At 35.1% G+C, this 19,799-nt stretch overlaps 1 protein-coding gene across 1 annotated transcript in view; it reads left to right on the top strand.

Moving 5' to 3' along the window:
* LOC139843369 (2-alkenal reductase (NADP(+)-dependent)-like) overlaps positions 1 to 18,111 on the top strand; it is a 55,838-nt gene extending 37,727 nt beyond the window's left edge. The window contains exons 2-5 of the mRNA XM_071833448.1: positions 16,339 to 16,516; positions 16,700 to 16,866; positions 17,080 to 17,162; positions 17,527 to 18,111. Of these exons, the coding sequence (XP_071689549.1) occupies positions 16,339 to 16,516; positions 16,700 to 16,866; positions 17,080 to 17,162; positions 17,527 to 17,905 (807 nt within the window). The 3' untranslated portion in view covers positions 17,906 to 18,111. The remainder of the gene's footprint in view (positions 1 to 16,338; positions 16,517 to 16,699; positions 16,867 to 17,079; positions 17,163 to 17,526) is intronic.
* Positions 18,112 to 19,799: the final 1,688 nt, after the last annotated feature.

The raw sequence follows: 19,799 nt of genomic DNA on the forward strand, positions 1-19,799 counted from the left end.
GTTATTATTATGCTTATTTAAAACGAAGTAATCATGATGTTGGGCTAATTACTAAAATTGGGTAATTGGGCTTTGTACCATAATTGGGGTTTGGACAAAAGAACGACACTTGTGGAAATTAGACTATGGGCTATTAATGGGCTTTATATTTGTTTAACTAAATGATAGTTTGTTAATGTTAATATAAAGATTTACAATTGGGCGTCCCTATAAATTACCATATACACTCGATCGGACACGATGGGCGGGGTATTTATATGTACGAATAATCGTTCATTTAACCGGACACGGGAATGGATTAATAGCCACTAGAATAATTAAAACAGGGGTGAAATTACATTCAAGAGTAATTGGTGTAATTGTTAACAAAGTAGTAAAACCTTGGTTTACACACAGTCGATAACCTGGTGTATTCATTAAACAAAGTATTAAAACCTTGTTACAATTCGAATCCCCAATTAGTTGGAATATTTAACTTCGGGTATAATAATAATTTGACGAGGACACTCGCACTTTATATTTATGACTGATGGACTGTTATGGACAAAAACCAGACGGACATATTAAATAATCCAGGACAAAGGACAATTAACCCATGGGCATAAAACTAAAATCAACACGTCAAACATCATGATTACGGAAGTTTAAATAAGCATAATTCTTTTATTTCATATTTAATTTCCTTTATTTTATATTTAATTGCACTTCTAATTATCGCACTTTTATTTATTGTTATTTAATCGCACTTTTAATTATCGTACTTTTTAATTATCGCAAGTTTATTTTATCGCATTTTTATTATTCGCAATTTCATTATCGTTATTTACTTTAAGTTTTAAATTAAGTCTTTTATTTATTTAATATTTTACATTAGGTTTTAACTGCGACTAAAGTTTTAAAATCGACAAACCGGTCATTAAACGGTAAAACCCCACTTTTATATATTATTATATATATATTTTTATATTGTTGTACAAAAATATTTATATAAAAATAAGTGTTTCATAAGCCCGTCTCCCTGTGGAACGAACCGGACTTACTAAAAACTATACTACTCCGCGACTAGGTACACTGCCTATAGTGTTGTAGCAAGGTTTTGGTATATCCCACTCGATAAATAAATAATTAAAACTTGTCATAATTTGTAGCATTCCGCATTAAAAATATATAACTATTTCGTACACCACGCTACACACATCAATTACTATGGGTCCGCGTGGTTTGTTGTCTTTCCAAGGAAGGGTGTGGGTGCCTAAGATGGGTGATTACCGACGAGTGCTACTTGATGAAGCACATAAGTCAAAATATTCCATTCATCCGGGCGCGACGAAAATGTATCTTGACTTGAAGAAAGATTATTGGTGGCCAGGCATGAAGCGTGATGTTGTGAAGTATGTTGAGTAATGCGTCACGTGTTTGCAAGTAAAAGCCGAACACCAAAATCCGTATGGTAAATTGCAACCGTTAGAAATTCCGAAATGGAAATGGGAGCACATTACCATGGATTTCATAACAAAGTTACCTAAGACGGCGAGAACCCAATTTGATACGATTTGGGTGATAGTTGACCGGTTGACGAAAAGTGCTTTGTTTCTTCCCATTAAAGAAGCGATATCGTCGGAGACCTTGGCTAAGTTGTTTATCAAGGAAGTGGTCGCTCGACATGGGGTTCCTATATCTATTATTTCGGATCGAGATACCCGTTTTACATCTCGATTTTGGGAAAAGTTTCATGAGGATATGGGTACACAATTGAAGTTGAGCACGGCGTATCATCCTCAAACGGACGGTCAAACCGAACGTACGAATCAAACTTTGGAAGATATGTTACAGGCGTGCATTATTGATTTCGGTGGTAGTTGGGACGAGCATTTGCCTTTGGTGGAATTCTCGTACAATAATAGTTATCACACTAGTATCGGGATGCCACCTTATGAGATGCTATATGGGCGGAGGTGTCGAACTCCCATTTTTTGGGGAGAAGTGGGTCAAAGAGAAATCGGGAGTACCGATTTGGTTTTAGAGACGAATAACAAGATTGATATTATTCGGGAACATTTGAGAAAGGCTCAAGATAGACAAAAGTCGTATGCCGACAAACGTAGATGAACGATCGAATTTCAAGAAGGCGATATGGTGATGCTTAAGGTTTCGCCATGGAAGGGTATTATTCGATTTCGAAAACGGGGAAAGTTAGCTCCTCGGTTTATTGGTCCCTTTAAAGTTTTAGCTCGTGTTGGTGAAGTCGCGTATCGTTTGGAATTACCCGAAGAGCTTGCGGGGATTCATAATACATTTCATGTTTCCCATCTCCGTAAGTGTCTTGCGGATGATTCATCATGGGTGCCGTTAGACGAAATTGAGCTAAACAATAAGTTAGAGTATATTGAGGAGCCGATTGCCATACTCAATGAGAAGGTCAAAAGGCTGAGGCATAAAGAGGTTAGGACTTTTAAAGTTCAATGGCGTCGTAGTAAGGGTTCCGAGTTTACCTGGGAGCCCGAAGAATTAGTGTTGGTTTATCTTCCCTCTTGTCATGCGGCTTGGATTGCGAGGACGCAATCCGAATAAGTGGGGGAGAGTTGTAAGACCCTAATCAGTTTGTACAGCAGTGTAAATATGTTACATAGAGTGTGGGTGATGTTGTGCTGTTAAACAGAAGTCACTGAGTGAGCTGAGCCTAGTGCGCGCCGCGCACACTAAAGGGAGCGCGCCGCGCACCCCTTACTGTAGCCGGGTTCCAGCTTTTTAAATCAGATATTTTGATGGGCATTGATGATGTAGCGTGAGGGTACGAAATAGTATTATTTTTAATACAAAATACTACAAAATATGACACAAGTTTTATTAATTTACGGATGGGATATACCTAAACCTTGCTACAACACTATAGGCAGTGTACCTAATCGTAGAGTAGTGTAGTTTTTAGTAAGTCCGGTTCGTTCCACAGGGAGCTGGTGATACTTACTATATTTTTAACTATATTTATACAAAATATATATAATTATATAAGTAGTAATATTATTATAAAAGGGGGGGTTTTACCGTTTAATGACCGGTTTGTCGATTCTATATTTTAAGCGTAAAGATAAATGACGATAATTAAAGTGCGTAAAATAATGACAATAAATAAAATGACAGTAAATAAAATTGCGAGTAATAAAATGACAGTAAATAAAGATACGATGAGAAATATAATAAAAGAATTATGCTTATTTAAACTTCCGTAATCATGATGTTTGACGTGTTGATTTTAATTTATTACCATGGGTTAATTGTCCTTTGTCCTGGTTTATTTGATACGTCTATCTGGTTTTTGTCCATAATAGTCCATCGGTCATAAAAATAAAGTGCGAGTATCCTCGTCAAATTACCCTTATACCCGAAGTCAAATATTCCAACTGATTAAGGATTTAAACTGTGACGCAGTTATCACTTCTGTCAACAATTACACCAGTTATCACTGTATGTAATCCACCCCTGTTTTAATTAGTTTATGAATATTAATTCATCCACTTGATCAGAATGAATAATCAATTACCCAACCCAATTGATTAATTAAATGATTATAACAGATTCCATATGAACATCACTAAATAGGACAACCATAATCATTATTAATTATTAGGTTAATTAATTTGAAGATAGGTTCGACAGACTCCAATGAGTTGTCACTCAATTAGACAATACCCCCCATCTATTAATAGTCAATAGTTCAATTTCCACAAGTGTCGGTCTTTTGCCCAAACCTTAATTATGGTCCAAAGTTCAATAACCCCTTCTTAATATTTTAGCCCAACATCACGATTACTTCGGCTCAAATAAGCATAATAATAACTTAGTTACGATACATTAATGTAAAAAGGTTGAACATAACTTACAATGATTAAAAATAGCGTAGCGTTACACGGACAGAATTTCGACTTACACACTCAAACGATCTCTATCATAAATCTTATTATTATCATAATTTAAAATTAAAATTAAGATTATTGTTATATCTTATTAAGTTAACATTATGATAGAGATATAGAATATAGATATTGATAATTGATATTGATAAATAAGAAAAAGATAGAAAAAGGTGTGTTTTTACATTACGATTACAAAGCCTTTTATAGGCGAATTTAGAAATTGAAATTTCACTTATGACCCCTGAACTATGCTCAATTAACAACTTTTTATTATTTAATATTATTCTTATTATGAATTATTTAAATATTATATTTTATTCTTGTGCATAGTTGACTCGTAATTTTTACACCGTTGCGTCGAGCGTTGAGAGTTGACTCTGGTCCCGGTTCCGGATTTTCGAACGTCCTTGCGTACAATTTTATATTTTGTACTTTGCGTTTTGTAACTTGTACTCTTGTCATTTTTAGACGTTCCTCATCAATAATTTGAACCTTTTTGATTGTATCTTGTACTTTTGAGCTTTTTGGACCTTTGTGTCTTCAATTCGTCGTTTTCGCCTTTTGTCTTCGCACTTATTTAAAATAAACGAATATTACTTGAAAATGGAACAATTGCAACTAAAATCTTGTCTTTCTTGGGGGATTTTGCTATGAAATATATGTTCCTTTTTAGCCTTATCAATATCCCCACACTTGAGCGTTGCTTGTCCTCAAGCAATACAGTCTTGAAATAATATAATACATCACACGAATCACTTCTTTATTCTTCACACTTTGTACATCAGTGATTTTGATAGAGCGGTATAAACAATGATAGTAACGATATGGTTAAAGGTGGGTGTGTCATCCACAGTTGCCTTGGGTTTAGGACAACGACACTTGCAATCAAATAGCCGATTTACTTTCGGTTTTCAAAGCAAAGTGCACATTTGAAAGGCGGTTTACAGTCCCACATGACTATAAAAATGTAGATCCTTAAGGAAATTGGATCTTTATGAAAACATTTGATCTTTTTGAAAATTTAATCTAGCTTTTACACTAGATAAGTTTTCCGGAATAACCCTTCACCGGTGTTTGCAAAATATTTTTGTGGGTTGTGTGGGTTTCAGATTTGAAAATTTTAGCTCAACACTTGTGGTTTTGTGTTACCCACTTGCTAACCTTGTATTAGGAAAGCAACACGTCCAGTTTACTTGTCCCGTATATTACCTTTCGGCAAACTACCGTCCGGTTGTAAAGGAAAGCGATGAACAAGAAACTGTTAAGGCAATGTCCCGTGACATGTAGATGATTATGGTCTTATTAACGTGTCGGATACTAGAACTATCCTTGGCAGGAGCGATAGTAAAGATCATCCTATAATTTTTCGGTCTGGCACAAGGTCCTGTCTCCGACCATGCTATGCAACCACCGTTCTTACGGTTGACACCCGATTTGGTTCAGGTGACCTAATGAATTCCAGGTGAATTTCTTAGGATTTTACGTTCAATGGTAATGAACGCATTGAAAATGGTTTTTCAGAAAACAAATCGGTTTGTATTTTTGATCAAAATATTTTCTCGTTCATGCTCGAGTTTAGATATCATCGAATTCCATGAGTTTGAATTCTCAATCTTTAAGGTCAATCTCTAGGATTGAGTATTATCAGTCTTAAAAGCTGATTTTTAATCTTTAAGGAGATTATCCTTTTCTGGGGATCTGATTCATTAGTCTTATCAAGCTAATTTGCACGGTGCCTCCCCATTGTACGAGATAAATCCTTCTCATGGTTAGGATAAATCTGACCACTTGGTGACCCTGTTTGATGCTGAGGTCCGTGGATTTCCTGCTGATTTTAGTGATGACTTTTCTAGATTTTTCGTCAACCTACAGCTGGTCTGGACGACAACTTCTTGACCTAAATCAAGAAGCGCGTGTCTTTTTCGGAAGACTTTACTTCCTTTTAATGATGGAATTGATTCATCGTGTAGATCCATCTTTCTTTCAAATATATTACAGTAAACCGGGTAAAACTGATTAGTATCGTCCAAAGCAAAAGTACCTGCAATAATCTTATACAAAAATATGTGATAGATAGTTTTTAATTGAATAACTTGGTACATTCTCCCCACACTTAGTTTCTTTCTTTGCCTTTTTATTCTCCTTTATTCCATTTTAAATGAATTCAAGCATTTTAGGTTGTTTCTCAATTTATGTCCTTTCCGAGGTAACGATAATTTCGGTATTATCACCTAGTTTTCATCGTTCATAAATATGTATAAACATGATTTTGAGTTCATTTAATTGAAAATTTTTCAAATTTTCACAAAATTTGGCAAATAAACTAAGTGTAAACCCGAGAGAATTTATAACCCTTCCCCACACTTGAGCTCATGCAATGCCCTCATTTGCATGAAATCAGACTATAATTATAAATTCATGAGGGTGATTGGTGTAGAAAAGTGATTAAAAATACCCAGTTTGTAAGCATATTATTTTACATCACATTTGATATTTTACGCCTTGTCATCAAAATTAGTAGCTTTTTGTTGAACTTAATGACAGTCTTTGAAAGTGCGCTGTTTTACCCTGTTGTGTACATAAAATACAAACATATATACATATTTTTGAAGTTTGGTATATAACCCCTACGTTCAAAAATTAATATAATATTTTTTTTTTTGCATACTTTAGATCAATAAAATTAAATGATAACAAAATTTGTCGCCCCGCCCTCGGGTAAAGCAATTTCGGCTCAACGACCTAGTCTTTAACTCACGACGAATTTTAGAAATCATTTTTTAAACTTAATGAATTAAAGTAAATTTTATTTTTAAATTCACACAAAACTTAAATTTAAAAAGCATATTAATTTCATATAAAACCTACAAAATAAAAAAAATCAGAATGGGGGGAGAAAACTAGTTCTTTAGTGTCTGCTAGCGGAAAAGACCAATCGGATTCCATTCTCGGAACTACACGAGAACAGAACAACTAACTCTAGATAACATTTTCTTAGAACATTTGAATCTCCCGACACTTAGGTAGATGTGGTGTCGAAATTGTGATTAACTTCATCGTCAATTTCTCTTGGACCATAATCAACTTGCATATCTGTGACTTTTGCTTTAAGCCAGTGACCAGCTTTTTCCGTAATATCCACAAATTCAACTAGCTTCGCCTTTTCTTTAGGCGACAGATTGGATACTAACTGGTTATATAACTTAAAGTTTCCCTTACTTTTAGCATCAATAACCCGTTTAAAAAGTTTCTTCATTGAACTGTTAATAACGGGGTTATTTAATTTCGTATCAACTATGGGGTTCTTTATTATCAAGTCATCATTAGGTGTTACTTCATTTTCCCCACACTTAGGCGTTCTATTATTGTTAAGCATTACCGTTGGAGTTGGTAAAACAACATGGTTCTTACCAATCGTTTTTGTCGGTTCAACGGTTTTGGTTTGTGGATATTTAGACTGTCGAATCATAAAGGTGATCGATTTCTCATCATTACTAAGTGTCATTCTACCCTTTCTTACATCAAATAACGCCCCGGTGGACGCTAAGAATGGTCGACCTAAAATTAGAGGAACGTTTGAGTCCTCTTCTATGTCAATGACAATGAATTCGACTAGAAAGGTTAAATTACCTACTTGAACGGGTAGGTTGTCAGCAATTCCAACTGGGTGATTAATGGTTTGATCAAGGAGTCGAACACTCATATCTGTTGGACTTAACTTACCTACACCTAATCTCTTATATAACGAAAGAGGCATAACACTCACACTCGCACCTAAATCTGCTAGTGCATCATACATGACACAATCACTAAGTAGACAAGGAACAATAAATTCACCCGGATCACCTACTCTAGGTGGAGGTTTTGGTGGAACTGTATTCACCGGGTTTATTTCTACGGTTTTTGTTTCTTGTACTTTCTTCTTCTTTTTCTTCTTCTTCTTTCCAGAGGTATCACAATCTTTATTACCTATTACTTGCTCATACTCAACTCCTTTTCTTGGAAACGGGATGGGTGGTTTGTATGGTGTCACCACTGGCTTTACATACTCGGGTGGTGGTGGTGGTGGTGTAACTTCTTCATTGTTACTCACATCTAAAACCTTCCCATCTTCTGGTGCTGGTTTTTCAGAATTCGTTGACACCATATTAACATTCTCATTCCGAGGGTTTACTTCAGTATTACTCGGTAGCTTTCCTTGTTCCCTTTCACTCATCATGCTAGCAAGAGTACCTACGTGTTTTTCTAGATTCAAAATGGAAGCTTGTTGAGTTCTTAATGACTGATCAAACCTCTCGTTCGTTTGGGTTTGAGTTTCAATAAATTGTGTTTGAGATTCAACTAGCTTGAATACCACGTCTTCCATATTTGACTTTTTCTCTTCGGTTTGTTGTTGTGGTTTATATAAGCCAGGTCTTTGTTGATTGAAAGTGTTGTTTTGAGTTGGTTGGTTATTCGGACCTTGTTGGTTATACCAGTTATTTTCGGGTCCTTTTGGATTGTAAAGAATGTTTTGATTTCGATTGAAGTTTAGCTTTGGCGGTTGATAATTATTTTGATAATTATTTCCAGGCCTTTGGTTCATATAGGAAACATTCTCTCGTTGTTCCAATGTTGGTTCAATGTGACAATCTTTCAATAAGTGTGGTCCACCGCATAGCTCACAACTGATTCGTATTGCGTGAATATCTTTATTCATCTTTTCCATTCGTCTTTCGAAAGCATCTATTTTTGCTGAAACGGAATCAAAGTCATGGCTAGAATCGGCTCTAGCCACTTTAGATGAACGAAAAATATCTTTTTCTTGGTGCCACTCATGCGAGTGGGAGGCTGTGTTATCAATAATTTTGTAAGCTTCAGTTGCGGTTTTCTTCATAATGGAACCACCAGCTGTTATGTCGATATCTTTTCGTGTAGCGATGTTTACGCCTTTATAGAAGATTTGCACTATTTGAAAAGTATCTAATCCGTGTTGAGGACATCCTCTCAACATCCTTCCGAATCTTGTCCACGCCTCATATAATGTTTCATTTGGTTTTTGCACGAACGTGGCAATTTCTCCTTGAAGTCTCACGGCTTTAGATGCCGGAAAGAATTGTTTAAGAAATTTTTCAACTAAAACATCCCATGTGTCAATCGCCCCTTCAGGTAACGATTCTAACCAATCTTTGGCTTCTCCCTTTAAAGTCCAGGGAAACAACATGAGATAGATCTGCTCATCTTCCACTTCTCGGATTTTGAATAGTGTACAAATTCTTTTAAACGTACGAAGGTGTTCGTTAGGATCTTCATTCGGTGCACCACTGAATTGGCATTGGTTAGTTACCATGTGTAGGATTTGTCCTTTAATTTCATAATCTGGAGCATTAACTTCTGGTTTAATAATGGCGTGACCTTGGCCCGTGCGTTTAGCCCTCATTCGATCTTCCATACTTAGAGGTTCTAGATTTTTCATGATTGAATTTGTTGAATACGAATCACTAGAGGATTCTGATTTAATGGTTTGTTCCTCAACAATCTCTGTTTGAATGATTGGTGGTTCTGGAGGAATAATTAGTGGATCAGGGTCTCGGAATTGTCCCTGAGTATTCTCCGGATTCTCAATTGTGAGGTTTGTTTCAAAAACTGGGTTATCGGAAATTTGAACTGAAGTACTTGGTCGACTGGATGACGATTCTAAAGAAAAATCAACGGCGACAATATTTGCTAGATGTCTTGATCGAGTTACAGGTGGTGAACGTATGAAAGGTGGTGAACGTTTTACTCGGTGCATTCACAGAATATCCTATTAGTTTTTAAAAGGAAAGAAAAATTATATAAGTTATCCAATTAATAGACTTTTCTGATTTTGCCCACGTTTCGAATAGCCAAAAGATGCAGCAGAGGGGCAGGATTCGTTTGGTCTCAATATAATTGAGTACTGTTTGGCTCCAATAACCCGGTCCACGTACAAATCCAACTATTACTACGAACCAGAAAATTTTGATGTCTATCAATTTAACCACTTAAAATAAATTTTCGTAATTTTAAGAAATTTAGAGAAGAAGTAGAAAAAAATCTAAGTCCTAAAAACTAGAATGGCGAGAAATAAGAAAGAAAAAGATTGCGCGTCGAAAAAGGTCGAAAAATAAAAAGGTCGAAAAATAGGCGTCGAAAAATAAAAATAAGAAAGTAGTGCGAAATACGGCGTCGTAAAATTCTAAAGCACCTAAAACTTAATCTAAGGAATAAGCACTTAAGGGATTTTACGGCAAAGCCTAAAAATTCTAGAAGTAAAAATAACTATGGCAAAACTAAGCTTAATACTAAAAGTTGCGACTATAGTCTAAAAATCTAAAGGTAATAAAACTAAAAAAAACAATTTTTTTTTATAGACAAAATCTTAAAAAATATATATTTTTTTTTTTAATAATTTTTTTTTTTTTACGTTTTTTTTTTTTTAAGTTTTTTTTTTTTTTTTTACGTTTTTTTTTTTAAAAACGAATTTTTTTTTCTAAAAAAAAAACGTTTTTTTTTTTTACAATTTTTTTTTTTTTTTAAAAATTGATTTTTTTTACAAATTAATACTTTTTTTTATAATTATTATTTTTTTTTCAAAACTTTTTTTTTTAATTCATTTACTATTCATGAATAGTAAATGAAAAGAAATTAATTAATTTACTATTCACATGAAAGCGACATGATAGAAATTATTAATTACAATTTACATAATATACCCCTGAAGTATTTAATAAATACGACTTTTTAAAACTTTTACGATTCAAAATATATTCTAAAATATTATTATATTATTATATTCTATTTCAATATTATTATATTATTATATTCTATTTCAATATTATTATATTATTATATTTTATTTCAATATTATTATAATTAAAAATATAGCGTTTTAGCGCTCCCCGGCAGCGGCGCCAAAAACTTGATGATGTAGCGTGAGGGTACGAAATAGTATTATTTTTAATACAAAATACTACAAAATATGACACAAGTTTTATTAATTTACGGATGGGATATACCTAAACCTTGCTACAACACTATAGGCAGTGTACCTAATCGTAGAGTAGTGTAGTTTTTAGTAAGTCCGGTTCGTTCCACAGGGAGCTGGTGATACTTACTATATTTTTAACTATATTTATACAAAATATATATAATTATATAAGTAGTAATATTATTATAAAAGGGGGGGTTTTACCGTTTAATGACCGGTTTGTCGATTCTATATTTTAAGCGTAAAGATAAATGACGATAATTAAAGTGCGTAAAATAATGACAATAAATAAAATGACAGTAAATAAAATTGCGAGTAATAAAATGACAGTAAATAAAGATACGATGAGAAATATAATAAAAGAATTATGCTTATTTAAACTTCCGTAATCATGATGTTTGACGTGTTGATTTTAATTTATTACCATGGGTTAATTGTCCTTTGTCCTGGTTTATTTGATACGTCTATCTGGTTTTTGTCCATAATAGTCCATCGGTCATAAAAATAAAGTGCGAGTATCCTCGTCAAATTACCCTTATACCCGAAGTCAAATATTCCAACTGATTAAGGATTTAAACTGTGACGCAGTTATCACTTCTGTCAACAATTACACCAGTTATCACTGTATGTAATCCACCCCTGTTTTAATTAGTTTATGAATATTAATTCATCCACTTGATCAGAATGAATAATCAATTACCCAACCCAATTGATTAATTAAATGATTATAACAGATTCCATATGAACATCACTAAATAGGACAACCATAATCATTATTAATTATTAGGTTAATTAATTTGAAGATAGGTTCGACAGACTCCAATGAGTTGTCACTCAATTAGACAATACCCCCCATCTATTAATAGTCAATAGTTCAATTTCCACAAGTGTCGGTCTTTTGCCCAAACCTTAATTATGGTCCAAAGTTCAATAACCCCTTCTTAATATTTTAGCCCAACATCACGATTACTTCGGCTCAAATAAGCATAATAATAACTTAGTTACGATACATTAATGTAAAAAGGTTGAACATAACTTACAATGATTAAAAATAGCGTAGCGTTACACGGACAGAATTTCGACTTACACACTCAAACGATCTCTATCATAAATCTTATTATTATCATAATTTAAAATTAAAATTAAGATTATTGTTATATCTTATTAAGTTAACATTATGATAGAGATATAGAATATAGATATTGATAATTGATATTGATAAATAAGAAAAAGATAGAAAAAGGTGTGTTTTTACATTACGATTACAAAGCCTTTTATAGGCGAATTTAGAAATTGAAATTTCACTTATGACCCCTGAACTATGCTCAATTAACAACTTTTTATTATTTAATATTATTCTTATTATGAATTATTTAAATATTATATTTTATTCTTGTGCATAGTTGACTCGTAATTTTTACACCGTTGCGTCGAGCGTTGAGAGTTGACTCTGGTCCCGGTTCCGGATTTTCGAACGTCCTTGCGTACAATTTTATATTTTGTACTTTGCGTTTTGTAACTTGTACTCTTGTCATTTTTAGACGTTCCTCATCAATAATTTGAACCTTTTTGATTGTATCTTGTACTTTTGAGCTTTTTGGACCTTTGTGTCTTCAATTCGTCGTTTTCGCCTTTTGTCTTCGCACTTATTTAAAATAAACGAATATTACTTGAAAATGGAACAATTGCAACTAAAATCTTGTCTTTCTTGGGGGATTTTGCTATGAAATATATGTTCCTTTTTAGCCTTATCAGGCATTTTGGTAAATTCACTTATGGACGAATTAAAGGCCCTAGATCAGTTTGGTTGAGCCTCATTACTCCATTTCTAACCACCAAACTTCATCCACTTAAATCCTAGTGAGAGAGTGTGATTCAAGTGTGAGAAAGCTTAAATCCAAGAGGAAGGAGCTTGTTTTGGGTTAAAGTTCAAGCATTAAAGTCGTTCATCTTATCTCTAGCTTCGTTGTGGTAGTTGTGGTATGTTCTAATTTTATTTTCCTTACTTTGATTTAGTGTAAGGGTTAGGGTTTGAGTAAATGATGAACACAAAACCCATTATTGGTGATTTTGGGTGTTCTTGGGTAAAATTGAGTCTTGAATACTAATTGGTGACTAGTCTAGGGTTTCAAAATATTAAATGATGTTTATGAACCCTAATTGGTGAGTTAATTGCTAACACACCTAGTTATTTAGTAAATGGGTGTTGGTTAGTTAGTGGATGACCCGAAATGGGTGTGTCGTCTTAAAATAGTTATTTGGGTAATAAATTGACCTAGTTTGGAAAGATGGGTATGAATTACCCTAATTATGTATTAGTTGGTGTTGTTGGACCTTAATCACTAGCTTTAAAGTGATTAGTGGTGGTCTTGACTTTAATTGGGCGGTTTTGGTATAAATGAGCGATTTAATACATTAAGTCATTAAATGCTCATGTGTAAGTGTTAGTATTGAGTCCACTTAGCTTGTGTGTTGATCAAGTACTTATTATATTAGGTACTTTGCTTTGAAGCTTGTGGAGGTTGAAATCGTCATCTAATTGTTAAGGTGAGTGGAATAATTATATGCGTAGGTATATAATGTATCTATTTGTTGTAGCGTGAAATGTGTAGTGTCGAGGTGTTAAGACACCACGTTTCACGTGAAGGGTGTAGCATCGAGGTGTTAAGATGCCACTCGGGTGTAGCATCGAGGTGTTAAGATGCCACCTAGGAGTGTAGTGTCGAGGTGTTAAGACACCACTCCGTAAAATAATGAGTGTTGCATCGAGGTGTTAAGATGCCACTCGGGGTGATGTGCCGAGGTGTTAAGGTGCCACCCTAGGGGTTAGTGGTGCGAGGTGTTAAGTGCCCTAATGGATGTTATGAACACCGATGGTGTTTTCGCGAGCGCCGTTCCCTTGTACTATTGGTCGACCATGGTTACTTGTGTTGTAAGCATATTATATCATTTCGAGTTATATTATTATGCGGTTGTTGCTAGCTTGTGGTATTGGAGATTATAGCTTGTTAATGTGACGATAAGCTAATTGTGTTGCTAGCATGTTTGCGGTTGGTGTAAGTGTATGCAAGTAGGTATAATTATATATGTATTCGCATAATTATTGCATTCACTAAGCTTTGCTTACCCTCTCGTTGTTTACCATTTTATAGGTTCGGTTTTGGACAAGGGTAAGGGCATCGTATTGGACTAGAGATCCCGCTTGATACTAGGGGACGCTTTTGGCTTTAGTAGCTCTTGGAGTTTGACCGGTAGTTTGGTAGTTTAATCCCAAACGCCATGCTCATTGTGTAGTTTGGAACTTAAACTTTTTGGTGGTCGAAACTCTAAACTTGTATTAAACTTGTATTTCGGGTCGTGTGGGCCCCGCTTGTAAAACGTCATTTTTTATGTTTGATTCGTGTTACTTTTACATATATAAGTTTGTTGTGAAAAGCGTATGGTCCAAAAGTGTCGGGAAGTCGAAGATTTTTTCGCGAAAAATGGACATTTTAATCAGAACTGTCTCAGGCCTTGTACGCGCCGCGCATAGGCAGTGGTGCGCACCGCGCACCCTCCAGATCAGTTTTAAATTTTTTTTTCCGCGTTTTTGGTTGGTTAACGGGTTGGGTCGTTACAGTGGCCGAAACTAAGAAGGTGATCCCGAGAGTATGCTTGTGAAGTCCTTTGACCATAAAAACCTGACGAATGTGAATGCTAATGGTTAAAACCCTGTCGAGGACCTGCAAAAGAAGATTCACTTCAAGTCAATTGTTCACTTCCATAAATAGATAAGTATGATAGAGTAAAGTTCTTTTACACACTTACTTTATGCATGTTGGACAAAAAGGTAGTTAAAAACTAAGTGGTTCGGCTTGCTTCTTTGTTGGCATTTCCTAGATCCAAGACTTACTAACATTGTAATACTGCATGATGGATAGCACATGCCGGAGGGAAAAAAGAAGGGGGGAGTACAATGGGAGGGGCCTAAGAAGATGTTCAACAACCATCTCCTTTCCGTCCAGAATGTAGTGTGGAAAAGAATCGTTCCTGCTTCAGAACTATTAGGGTAGGTATTCTAATTGAAATAAGGGGATACCCTAAGGTGGGATGGTCTGTCGATAAACACATAGTGGTTTAAGGAAAAGACATCTAGACAGGACGAAGCAGGCTAGCTACCGCTTTTAGCTAGTTTGCATAGGCTCGTGCACAGATTACTTTCAATAATCCGTTCCCTGTTCTCCATACTCTGAAGTAGAAGAGAAAGTACACATAACAGTCACTTTAAAAAAAAAAAAACTGTGTGTTTTTAATCTAGAGACAATTAAATTGGGATGCAGGGAGTATACTATTAGCAAGGTTTTTACTCACACCATTTTTTATGTAGACCCACCAACGGCGTGGGGTCCATCGTGGCACAAAAGGCACACCCCATTCTGGTTTTATCGACGTAGGTTTGGAGTGTGAGTTAGGGCGTGGGTGAGTTTTCAACGGTAAAGGTAACGGGGTTGTGAAACATTGTGATTGGTTTTTTTCTTTTATTATATTCCATATATTATTTGTATCCTTATTCTTGTTAAACCTACCAATCATATTCTATCACATCAGCACCACACCTTCCACCCAGACTCCAAACTACACCATCATAATTTCACATTTTTTACCCATGTCACATATCAAAAAGAAAAAAAGAAAAAGACTTAAGGCTACCAAATAGCTTTATACTTTTATTTTTGTTTCAATGTATGCAATATATACCCAGAAAAATACCAGTGTACGCCACATACTTTCAAAAATTGTTCTAATGTAGGCTATTGGTGACTGGTTACCTGCGTGTGCAGTCCTTGGGACTAACGAACGTTTACAAGAAGCATTCATAGATCGAATTGATTAGAGTTTCAGGTTCCTATTACTCCTTCAAGCTTCCTGTTGCATCAGATCGTATTAATATTCATCTGAACAGCAGATCGAAAAGTCAAAGTTTGTGAGAAATTGTTCAACAATTCAATTGGATCGTTTCTCGAATTTTCAGGTCTTGATTTTAGTTCACGAGTGTTAGGTGATGGAATTCGAACAACTTTCATTAAGAAATCGTATGCTAAAAACGCCTAAATCTCAACTTTGTTAGCGTTCGTTAGCTTCAGGGACTGCACACGCGGGTAACCGGTCACCAATGGCCTACATTAGAACACTTTTTAAAAGTATGTGACTTACACTGGTATTTTTCTGGGTATATAGCCTACATTAGAACTAGAATAAAAGTATAAAGCTATTTGATAGCCTTAACCCAAAAAAAACCCAACGCACACCACCCATCCCATAACAAATGGTCTTAGTAGTAGTCATTTATGGAGTATAATGTTGCTGTTTTATCGCTGACTCATTGTGACTTAGATTAAAGGACATCAATATACTATATCGGCTTATTCTAATCTACCAATTATTATCTTGTAGCCGATAGTTGGATATGGAGTAGCTAAAGTCCTTGATTCAGGCCATTCAAACTTCAAGAATGGCGACTTAGTTTGGGGAATTACAGGATGGGAGGAATACAGCGTTATCACTAATCCCGAGGCGTTATTCAAGATTCAACATACTGATGTGCCTCTTTCCTATTATACCGGAATACTTGGTATGTTCTCTGTTTAATATAATGTATCTCTTTATGTGTTTAATAGTCATCAGATCAAAGTTAATTACTTTTTATGCAAATATTATATGTAATGTTTAGTCCAACATGTTGATTTTCATGACAAGTTTATAGTAATCTGCTAGTTTTAGAAGAGATTGCTTGATTTTCTTTCTTTGTTTTTAGGTATGCCTGGAATGACCGTTTATGTTGGCTTCAATAACGTTTGTGCTCCAAAGAATGGAGAGTATGTCTTTGTTTCAGCGGCTTCGGGTGCAGTCGGTCAGCTCGTTGGACAGTTTGCCAAATTGGCTGGATGCTATGTTGTTGGGAGCGCTGGTACAAAAGAAAAGGTTGGTTTCTAAATCATTTTACCATAGTTTCTACTCATTTAAATAATGGTGATACATTAAATTAGTATATTCTAATAAATACCTGAAAATGATAAATGATGGCTAATTTTTTATGCCCGTTACCGAGGATCTTTTCATTATAATGTCACAACCCTGACGATTATTGTTTTTATACCTCTAAATCGTTGATGTGTGTTACTATCATCACCCAAGGTTGAGTTACTGAAGAACAAATTTGGATTTGACGAGGCTTTTAACTATAAGGAAGAGCAAGATCTGGATGCTGCTCTGAAGAGGTTAGCTTGAGTCTCTATAGATGGCACAATGGGTGGGTCAAGTAACTGGTCAAAATGGGTATGGTCAAAACAAGTATTTTGTTATACACTACAACTAATCTTGTAGTTTTTAACACTTTTTAAATGATTTTTTCTCGCCTAAAAATGTGAAGATAAGTTACAAGCGTGGAAAATATGACATCAAAAACTTTAAAGCGTGATAAAATAGTGTCAAAATTTTAAGTGTTATTAACTTTTCGACGCTTTTAAGTGTCGAAAAACATGTCAAGTTATTTACGCTTTAAAGCGTCAAAAATGAAATTTTTTTGGTAGTGATAGTAAGGCTACTTTTTTGAATTGTTCCTTAACTATGCTAGATTTTCAGGTGCTTTCCAGAAGGCATTGATATTTACTTTGAGAATGTTGGTGGGAAGATGTTGGAGGCGGTACTCTTGAATATGAGGTTAAATGGTCGTATTTCAGCCTGCGGGATGATCTCGCATTATAACAATGAGCAAGGGGAGGCAGTGCGTAACCTCTTTCATATAATAACCAAACGTTTGCTCGTGCAAGGGTTCATTGTGTTTGATCATTATCACCTGTATCCAAAGTACATGAAAATGAATATACCCCTTATAAAACAAGGGACTATACGTTACGTAGAAGACGTTGTTGAGGGCCTCGAGAATGCACCTGCGGCTTTGGTTGGGCTGTTTTCAGGTAGAAACGTTGGGAAGCAAGTGGTGGTAGTGGCTCGCGAATAAAAATGTTCATATCTTTATGCTTAAGCTTCGTGTATGATTAGTTTAAAAAATTAGTCAAAGCGTACTAAGTGGTCTAAGCATTATTGTATGTTTTGTGGTTTAGAGGTTGTGATTTGAAGTTTGAGTTTTTTGTAGTCAATTTGGTGTAACGATTACACTTTTCAGTATGATATAAGCATTTATTTATAAACTGCTGTTACAGAAAATGTATATGACAAAAAATGTATGTCAACCGTATTTATTAAATGTTTAGTAAACCCTTCACATTTAGTGCCCCTAATATCTTCCAAAATAAACATATCATTACGACGACAACAGCAGCAGTAGTACTCAATTCCGCATATGCGAAGTATGGGATATGCGAAGTATGGGGAGGTGAGATGTAGACGATCTTTCCTCTACCTTAAAATAGAAGAGAAGTTATTTCTCCAACTACGAGTCGAGAAAAAATTTTCCATACACAGGAAGAGAAAGTCATCCCCTCCTCTCTACTCCAAGGTAGAGAGCTTGCTTCCGAGAGGACCTCCGGCAAAGAAAAAAAGCTGATAAATAAATAAATAAAAATAAAAATAAGGATGAGACATCATGAAAATGGTAAAATCAAATTTTCATGGGCTTTAAGGCGTGCCTGAATTTCAATTTAGGCTTTGAGAGGCAGTCAAGTCGCCACTAAATCGATGCTTGATGTTGCCTCAATAAAAGAGCCGAAAGTCATTGAAAACAGAACTCGAAAGGCATGTCAGGTGGAAGTTGTTGCGCAAGCAAAGAGCCAACCACCCATAGCACCACCAAAATAAACATATTATTATACGTAAATAATATTAACTAGTAATTCAACTGGTACATGATTAGACAGCATATGATTCGGCCCCTAACTTACAAATGAAGAAGCTATGAATGCTATATTTGATATCGGTAATGATAAATTGTTAGGAGCGGATAATTTTACTTTTGCATTTTTTTAAGAATGCTTGGGACATTGTGGGTGATCATGTTTGTTCGGGAGTGAAGCAGTTCTTACGAATGGTCAACTTTTAACCGAGTTGAAACATACTAAAATTGCATTAATTCCAAAAACCCAAAGTCCATCAAATTATAGGTTGATTTCTTGCTGTAATGTTTTGTATAAATGTATAAGCAAGATAATAACGAATCGGATAACCTCTTGTTTGGAAGATATTGTGAATGAGAATCACTATGCTTTTATTTCGGGTAGGAGGATCGCAAATAACATTTTGTTAACTCTAGTTGATTTGTAACTGCTACCTGGATCGTGGGATTCCCATATGTTAATTTAAAGTTGACTCAAGAAGGCATATGATACGATTGGTTGGGGTTTTTGAAATCGGCCATGATTCATTTTAGTTTTCCCAAAGTTACGTTTATATGGATAATGAAGTGTGTTTCTTCCACAGTTTTTTCCATAGCTATAAAGGGCAATTTGTATGGTTACTTTAAAGGTAAACGGTGGCTGGGACAAGGATACTCAATGTCTCCTTATTTGTTTACCCTTGTTATGGAAGTCCTTTCGCTTATGCTCCAACGGAATATCCATCGTGTGTGAGGCTGTTTACCCTTGTTATAGAAGTCCTTTCGCTTATGCTCCAACTAGATATCCATCGTGTGTGAGGCAGACTTTTAGTTTTATCCTAGGTGTTAAAATGAGAAACTTATTCACCTCTATTTTGCCGATGACCTTTTTTTATTCTCCCATGCAGACATTAATTCGGTTAAACTGATATTTCATGCGCTCGATGAGTTCAAGAGATGTTCAGGGCTTACTCTTAGTATTCCAAAGAGGACGAGGTTTTTTCACAAATGTGTTGGTGAATGCAAAGAATCATATTTTGAACCTGATGTCATTTGACGCGGGTTTACTTAAGCCGTGATTCTA

Source organism: Rutidosis leptorrhynchoides, chromosome 4 (genome assembly GCF_046630445.1).
Source record: "Rutidosis leptorrhynchoides isolate AG116_Rl617_1_P2 chromosome 4, CSIRO_AGI_Rlap_v1, whole genome shotgun sequence".
Lineage (NCBI taxonomy): Eukaryota > Viridiplantae > Streptophyta > Magnoliopsida > Asterales > Asteraceae > Rutidosis > Rutidosis leptorrhynchoides.